This window comes from Alosa sapidissima, chromosome 5 (genome assembly GCF_018492685.1).
Source record: "Alosa sapidissima isolate fAloSap1 chromosome 5, fAloSap1.pri, whole genome shotgun sequence".
Taxonomy (NCBI): domain Eukaryota; kingdom Metazoa; phylum Chordata; class Actinopteri; order Clupeiformes; family Clupeidae; genus Alosa; species Alosa sapidissima.
In genome coordinates this window covers 10,422,670-10,431,842 of record NC_055961.1, presented here as the reverse complement: position 1 = coordinate 10,431,842, position 9,173 = coordinate 10,422,670, and the positions used below count along the sequence as shown (strand labels likewise).

General features: G+C 40.5%; 1 protein-coding gene across 4 annotated transcripts in view; it reads right to left on the bottom strand.

Annotated features, from left to right (window-relative positions):
• The window catches only part of arhgap32b (Rho GTPase activating protein 32b), a 54,756-nt gene that overhangs the window by 26,797 nt on the left and 18,786 nt on the right, over positions 1–9,173 (bottom strand). For all 4 annotated transcript variants that reach the window (XM_042091495.1, XM_042091496.1, XM_042091497.1 and 1 more), the window contains 2 exons: positions 4,470–4,561; positions 2,710–2,794 (listed from right to left, as the gene is read on the bottom strand). In XM_042091495.1, the coding sequence (XP_041947429.1) occupies positions 2,710–2,794; positions 4,470–4,561 (177 nt within the window). The remainder of the gene's footprint in view (positions 1–2,709; positions 2,795–4,469; positions 4,562–9,173) is intronic.

The following is a 9,173-nucleotide window of genomic DNA, read 5'->3' as shown; positions in this document are numbered from 1 at the left end:
TCTCTCACTCCTTCTCTCACTCACACAGTCCCTCTTTCGGTCTTAACTCATGCAGACCCTCAGACAGAAAACTTCCATCCCGACCGAAGCTCTGACTCTCTAGCATGTCCGTGTGTGTGTGTGTGTTTGCGAGAAAGAAAGAGAGAGCCAGTGTGCGAGAGAAGAGGGGAGTAGGAGTGTGTGTGTGTGTGTGTGTGTGTGTGTGTGTGTGTGTGTGTGTGTGCGTGCGCGCACTGTGCAGACTGTTCATTTGGCTAAAACTCTGTTGGTCCAAAAACACAGATGTCTGTCCCGCTGCCCACACACACACACATAGCTATCACACTCCTGTTTTTCCTATCACCTTACTCTGACACTCTTGAGTATAGAGCCTCTCTCCCTCTTTCCCTCCCTTCTTCTCTCTCTCTTTCTCTATCCTCCCTCTCTCACTCAGCACTCTTTCACTGTTAGATGTGAAGAAAGATAAGAGGGCCAAACATCTCTCTTTCTCTCTCTCTCTCTCTTTCTCTCTCTCACACACACTCACTCACTCGCTCTCTCTCTCTCATTTAAAACATTCTCCCCCTCTATTTCAAAACCTACTCTTTCTTTCTCTATTTTCAAATGTTATCTCCCACTTCTCTTAGCTCTCTTTCTCTTCAGTAATCTGTCTGATTTTATTACAGAATTGCTTCCTAGGGTTAGTTTTCACACACACACACACACACACACACACACACACACACACACACACACACACACACACACACACACACACACACACACACACACACACACTGCAGAACCTAAAGGGATAACTGCAGCTGAATTCTCATTCATGTATCCCACAGAGCTGAAGAATGGAAACATACGGAAATAGCCCTGGAAGGGTGTCATCAGTGATTGGCTGAGGCAGGCCAGTGGGTGGGTGTGGGGGTGGTGCTACATATCTGTCATCAATGACTCTGTCGCCATGGTTTCCTCCCCCAGTAAGGTTAAGTCATTGAGAGACCTCAGACCCATACAGACCAGCCTCAGACGAGTCCAGGAAGTGACGTCAATTCCGGAAATAAGTACATATTTTACTTTACTCTTTATGGAGAATACAGCGGGAAAAAACGTGTTTTCTTTTACAGTTCATGGAAAAAATAGTCACATTAGGTAGAAGATCTGCCAGAGTCAGCTGGGAGGAGCTCGTGACTCACGCATAGGGACTCACAGCAGATATTGCGTGAAATTTTGGTTTATGGCTATCGTTTAGATGTCCTTCCTATTCATTAACATGAACATGATGACTGACTAAATAAATGACTATGATGTTTAATAAACCATTGTAGGCATACATTTAACAAGTTATCATTATATCACATCAATTAAGTGTTTTCTGTAGGCTAGGCTACTGTGTGACATGCTTTACACTACAGCATAAAAATCAACAATAGGCTATCAACACGTTTGCAGTATCACTGTTGCAGAAATCACATACAAGAAGGTATCCTCTTGATTGTTTGTACATTTTTGCATATTCCAACATAAGGAAGCAGCATGAGGAAACTTGTCCTTTTTCTGCCTTATTTTCTAACTACTTTTACGAGTCTGCAGTATCACTGAGTACTGCTGTTACAAGAGGGTCTGGCTTCCCTTTGTTATGATGCTATGATACTTCCTGCGACGGTCATTTGTCTCTAAATGACTTAACTCCCTCTCTCCTCCTGTGTTGGCCCCAGAGAGCTACTACCCCTGCTGGAGACAGGTGGAAGTGCAGCTCAGGTACAGAGAGGCGGAGGGCCAGAGGGCACCAGCAGAACTCCACCTGCCTCTGGAGCGTCCCCCAACTCTACCTGTCCTCTCATGCAGCCTATTCACCTGGAGCGTCCCCCAACTCTACCTGTCCTCTCATGCTGCGCATACTAACTTAGCAATCATGTACAAGGCAGTAAAACACTGAAGAGTGAAAAGAAGTAGATCTCCATAATACAACATGTACTGTATGGGTGTAGATTACAGGGTATAGAACACTGCAGAACTGGACCTGTTTCACTCCCTCACCACAGTTTGTCACATCACAGAATAGGGTGTCGTCATTAACCAGTCACAAATAGTCTATTTATTTGCAAATCTGAAAGCAAAACCACTGCACAGGATGTGTAGTCAAACGTGTTATCATAGTAGAATTGTCCATACAGACCAAATCCCTATAAACCCGATGACTTAATCACCTCATAGTACTGTACTCTTCAGTCATATACTGTACATGAGTTAATTAGTGAAAACACCTGTGTTAAGTGCACAAAGTATGCATCGTGGGCTAATCTTCTGCAGAAAACAGACTTTTCACAATGCTTGTAGTCAGTATGCCACTGTGACACACATGCACACACATGCACAGACACACAGACACACACACAGACACGCACGCACGCACGCACGCACACTCGGGGGCAGCCGTGGCCTACTGGTTAGCACTTCGGACTTGTAACCGGAGGGTTGCCGGTTCGAACCCCGACCAGTAGGCACGGCTGAAGTGCCCTTAAGCAAGGCACCTAACCCCTCACTGCTCCCCGAGCACCGCTGTTGTTGCAGGCAGCTCACTGCGCTGGGATTAGTGTGTGCTTCACCTCACTGTGTGCTGAGTGTGTTTCACTAATTCACAGATTGGGATAAATGCAGAGTCCAAATTTCCCTCACGGGATCAAAAGAGTATATATACTTATACTTATCAACACTGACCTGTAGGGTTCCAAAATCCACATTCTCATAGTGGAAATGCGCACATTCTGCAAGCTTTGGAAAATGTCCCTTACTGAAGGATAACCTGAAAGAGAACACACATACACACTTGATGATCTTATTTGGCATGGCTAATACAGCATCTAAATTAGGAATCCTACAGGCAGGCTGCACCAGGCACAAAACTGAAGCGTTCCGTTCACAGAGCACATGCTGCAACAATAGGCTTCCACTGAAATCAATGGAACTGGTCACGCCAAAGATCCTTGATTACTCCGCTTCAACCCTCTCTGGTTACACTGTGATAGTGCCGTGTACATTGTACATTCGGGGGGAAAAAACGAGACCAGTCTTCTAAAACTATTTTCATGCTCCGCCAACGTAGTGCTTCAACTGCACATCCGGCGCCGCACGGCTGTAGGACTCCAATTACCTACGGGCCACATGCCAGCTGCTCTTATAGAGGGGGCGAGTAGATCTGGGCACGAGCAGAATACTGTATCTGCCGTTATCTTCAAACGGTCAGTAAAACCCCTGATAGACATAGATTGCTGTGCGATGTAATTTAACATAAGTCTATCTCTGTGATAGACAACGGATATGAAGTGCAAACACGCACTCCATATCAAAATGTTTAACCTTGCAAGGATTGATACACAATACACATATTTTCCTCTCATGGAAGCGCTATAATGAATAAATACCATTTGCTCCTCATGTGGCAGTCACAAAGTCAATGAGTATGAGGAACTCCTGCATTAGGGCACCCTGTCCATCAAACGTTCAGTCTTTGAGACAGGCGTTTAGCCTACTCTCTAAATAACACGCCTTTTCTGGGCAGACGATATTTGCAAAATGCAGCGCAACAGTTAACTTTGAATCTTTCAGAAAACTGTTCCTCATTAAGTCACTTTGTGTCGCTTCTCTTATCCTAATTTCACAATAGCTTCACAGCTGTGTCACATTCTCTTCTGGCTCTTGGGAAAAGTTCTACTGAAAGGCCCTTCTGTGAAGTTAGGATGCTCACTCTCTCCCTCTGATAGGCGACTCATCTGCATGTTTGCTTTCACATTGCCCTCTTAACTAAAAATTGTCAATGCGCCTGCCATAATAATATAATGTTGTAATGTTGTAATAATTAAGTCATAATGTTGACTTAAATGTTCTTATGCTCTATTGATTCCTTTGTAAAGGTTTGCTCTGACCCTCCACAGCGTTAACAGATGCAATTGAGCTGACTATTCTTAGCTTACCGTTAGCTGACTATTCATGAGAACAGTAAAATAAAATGTAAAATTGATGTGTGGGCCGAATCTCATTATGAATCTAAATGAACCAAGGGGCTGCTAGAAGCTGTCTTGTGAGACGGGACATGTTGCTGGCTGGCACTCAGGACCAGCAGGATGTTTATAAGGAGTGCACCTGGGCTGGTCATTCATGCCTACTGTATGCCAGGGTGAGAAATACAGGCACAGTGTGAATGACCACGCACACACACACACACACACTCCTGTCTGTGCTTGCAGGGGACCACTTCCTATGCACTATATTTGTGTCAACCCTCCACAAACAGCTGCAGTGCAGTACGTAGCATGTGTGTACTGTTACAAAGTGCCCAAGTGTGTGTGTTGATGATTGTGTTTGTGTTATGATTTGTAATGATTTGTGTGTATATAGTGTGTGTGTGTGTGTGTGTGTGTGTGTGTGTGTGTGTGTGTGTGTGTGTGTGTGTGTGTGTGTGTGCATGTGCATGCACTCACTTCTTGGCGGTCTTGACCTTCATGCCAGCTGTAGTGCTGGTAGAGCTGGTAGTGCTGCTAGCGCGTAGATCAGGAACCTCAGCACTCCGCGCCTAAAATACACACACACACACACGCATGACCACACACACACACACACACACACACACACACACACACACACACACACACACACGCATGACCACACACACACACACACACACACACACACACACACACACACACACACGCAAACACAGAGAGAGAAATGAAAACAGTTAAGAATCAGTGAATGTATCAGTACTGCTAATGACAGTTATTGCTTAACTTCCACACACACAGCAAACACGAGCCACTGATCTCAAAAGATCACTTGACCTCTCACTCACATGTTGAAATGATCCATTTCCCTAATCATTAAGACAAGTCAAGTCCATTTATTTATATAGCACATTTTACCATGGGGGAGATTAAAGTGCACTAAAAGCTAAGGAGAAAAGATATGTTTTTAAATTAGATTTAAAACAATTTAAGGTAGGGCTAGACTTAATATGGAATGGAAGACTATTCCAGAGCCGGGCAGCGGCAACAGAGAAAGCCAAGTAGCCTTTGGTTTTTAGGTGGGAAGAGTGAACAGAAAGGAGTTGTTGGGAGGAAGATCTGAGTGACCTAAGGGTAGAATGAGGACAAATGGGAAATATATTGTGGTGCTAAACCATTGAGAAACAAATAGTAAGATTGTAAAGAAATCTATTCTAAATCTCACAGGTAACCAGTGTAATTGGGACACTTAAGTGATACAGTATGCTCTCTCTTCTTAATTCTAGTCAGTAATCTGGCAGCCGCATTTTGGACTAGTTGCAACCTAGCAACAGTGGAGTGTGTTAAAGGGGTGGTTCAGGATTTTGGATATAGGACCTCATTTCCAAGTTAGCAAGTGTGATATTTATCAGTGGAGACCGTTTTCAACACGTTTCATCCAGTCCTTCTAGTTGCAGAGTTTCCAGGTGCTAGACTAGCGCAAGTCATTAGTATGTGTTAGCCTGCCACTAAAAACAGTCTTACCCACTCCACAGTACACCCGAGGCAAATAAATTATAACGCCAGACAATCCCTGGTTAAACTCCAGCCTAGATGTAATGAAGGCATGAACAGATATTCCAATGAACAAGCATGATCATAACAATGATATTGAAAACTGTATTTCTTAAAGATGGTGCTGAGGGGGAGCATGTATAATGAAAATAAGAGAGGGCCTGAAATTGAACCTTAGAGGACACCACACTTAATAGGAGCAGAGGATGAAGAACAGTTTCCTAATTCTAACTGAGAAAGTTCTTTCACTCAAATAGGACGTGAACCATTTTAACACTGGGCCCTGCAAACCAACTTCATCATCCAATCTATTTAAAAGGATGACGTGATCGATCAAGAAGGACTAAGAGGGCACAAGAACCAATACTGAGAGGAGGATGTCATTGTGGACTGGGTCTGGCCCGGGTCTGGCCCACATACAGCCTGTAAATGGACCCAATATATCGTGAACTTTCAACAGAGCAAATTCAGCACAATGGAGTGATCTAAAACCAGACTGGAATTCATCAAAGATGTTCAAATAAGAGGAGACCTGAGGGATAATAAACTTTTTTTGGAGATAAAGGGTCACTTGGAGATAGGTCTATAGTTTTTAAGGTCATTCGGGTCAAGACTGGACTTCTTAAGTAGAGGTTGACCAATTGCTTTTTTAAAACTGGAGCTGTTAATTGTTAACTAGAAATGCAATTCCAAGGAATTACCAGTGCATGAAAATGCTAAAGTTGTGATGTAAAATATCATGTATCATAGTTAAAATAGATAATACAGAGATGCTAGGATAGACACGGTGGCTGCATAGCTTAATAAAAGTTGATAGTTTAAAAGTAGACTGTTTAAAAGCTGAATGTAGACAGTTTAAAAGTTGTTGATAGCCAGTAGATAGTTTAAAAGTTGTTGATAGACAGCTAGTTTAATAGATAGTTTAAAAGTAGACCGTTTAAAAGTTGAAGGTAAATAGTTTAAAAGTTGTTGACAGACTGGAAGTTTAATGAATGTGTATAGGTAGATATTTGACGATAATTTGACGAAAGTTGGAATGGCTCTATAGTTTGCTAGCAGTTATGCTAAGATTTTTAACTATGCTAACCATGCTACTTAGCTAATGTTTTATAGCAGTGCTAGCAATGCTAACATGCTAACCATGCTACTTAGCTAACTTAGCTAATGTTTTCTAGCAGTTTAATGAATGTTGATATTCAAATAGTTTAATGGCTGTGTATAAGTAGATATTTGACGATAACTGAAAGTTGGAATGGCTCTAATGTTTGATAGCAGTTATGCTAAGATTTTTAACTATGCTAACCATGCTACTTAGCTAATGTTTTATAGCAGTGCTAGCAATGCTAACAATGCTAACTATGTTAACCATGCTACTTAGCTAACTTAGCTAAAATGTTCTAGCAGTTTTGCTAAACATGCTAACTATGCTAGCAATGCTAACATGCTAACTATGTTAACCATGTGACTTAGCTAACCTAGCTAATCATTTTTAGTAGTTATGCTAACTAGCATGTTAACAATGCTAACATGCTAACTATGCTAACCATGTTACTTAGCTAACTTAGCTAATCATTTTTAGCAGTTTTGCTAAAAATATTAACAATGCTAGCAATGCTAACATGCTAACTAGCTACAGTGGGTAGGAGTCATAGTTGATGACAAGTAACAGTTACAATGGCTGAACAGTTAAAAAGTTCAGTAGTTTAAAGGGTTAAATTCTTTAACAGTGAAATGTTGTAGTGAGGACTTTTATTTTGAAACAGTTTTTGGCAGAGGAAGCAGTTGAACAGGATGTGTAGTCTTAATAGGGCCAGTTTGTATGCTTAACCCTTAAACCCTTGTTAATTTCCCAACATAGTAATGTTGGGAAATTAACATTCTAAAGAATATCTGGGTTTATTGAATTCAACATAGAATTTTAGAACCTTCAATTGTTGCGGAACTTAGAATGTTCAAAAACCTACACCTTTAAGGGTTAAAGCCTGAGACTGGCAGTTGATCCAGGTGGCCTGAACACCTGCCATAGGATTCTAATTGCTTAACGGCCGTATTATGATGTCACAATCGGCAATGTTAAGTCTATGGGGATTTTTAAAAAGTTTTTCTTTAATAGTTTAAAAAGTATAAAAGTTTCAAAGTTGAAAAGACATAGCAGCTTCGTCCGTTTGAATACCTACGTTACAAAGTTTGAATACCTATGTTACAAAGTTTGAATGAAGTTTCTAAGTTAAACTGTTCAGGAGAAATAGCGTACGGAAAAAGTGGTAAGCGGAACTAGAAAACGCAATTCCAGGGAATTACCAGTGCATGAAAATGCAAAACATATGGTGTGAAATATATTGTTAAAACAGATGATGTGCTAATTGGCAACCAACATGATGAGGTTTAATATAGTTCAAATGACTGAACTAGGTAGATGAGGTTTAATATAGTTGGAATGACTGAACAGTTAAATAGGTGGATAGTTTAAAAGGTTAAATTATTTGCTAGGTAGACAAAGTTTAATATAGTTGGAATGACTGGACAGTTAAATAAGTGGATAGTTTAAATGGTTAAATTATTTGCTAGGTAGATGAGGTTTAATATAGTTGGAATGACTGAACTAGGTAGATGAGGTTTAATATAGTTGGAATGACTGAACAGTTAAATAGGTGGATAGTTTATATAGTTAAATGATTTGCTTGGTAGATAAGGTTTAATATAGTTGAAATGATTGAACGGTTAAATAGGTGGATCATTTAAATAGTTAAATTATTTAGGTAGATAATTGACGATAACTAACAGTTGGAATGGCCCTAATGTTTGCTAGTAGTTATGCTACTATGTTATCAAAGATAATAATGTTAACCAAGTTTTTTTGCTAAAAATGCTAATTAGCATGTTAACTGCTAGCATGCTAACTATGTTACTTAGCTAACTTAGCTAATCATTTTTAACAGTTTTGCTAACTATGCTAACTAGAATGCTAACATGCTAGCATGCTAACTATGTTAACCATGTTACTTAGCTAACTTTGCTAATCATTTTTAGCAGTTTTGCTAAAAATGCTAACTAGCATGCTAACTATGCTAACCACGTTACTTAGCTAACTTAGCTAATCATTTTTAGCAGTTTTGTTAAAAATGCTAACTAGCATGCTAACATGCTAGCATGCTAACTATGCTAACCACGTTACTTAGCTAACTTAGCTAATCATTTTTAGCAGTTTTGTTAAAAATGCTAACTAGCATGCTAACATGCTAACTATGCTAACCACGTTACTTAGCTAACTTAGCTAATCATTTTTAGCAGTTTTGCTAAAAATGCTAACTAGCATGCTAACATGCTAGCATGCTAATTATGCTAACCACGTGACTTAGCTAACTTAGCTAACTAGCTACAGTGGGTAGGAGTCATAGTTGATGACAAGTAACAGTTACAATGGCCGAACAGTTAGTAGTTTAAAGGGTTAAATTGTTTAACAGTAAAATATTATAGAGAGGACTTTTATTTTGAAACAGTTTTTGGCAGAGGAAGCAGTTGAACAGGATGTGTAGTCTTAATAGGGCCAGTTTGTATGCTTAAAGCCTGAGACTGGCAGTTGGTCCAGGTGGCCCGAACACCTGCCATAGGATTCTAATTGCTTAACGG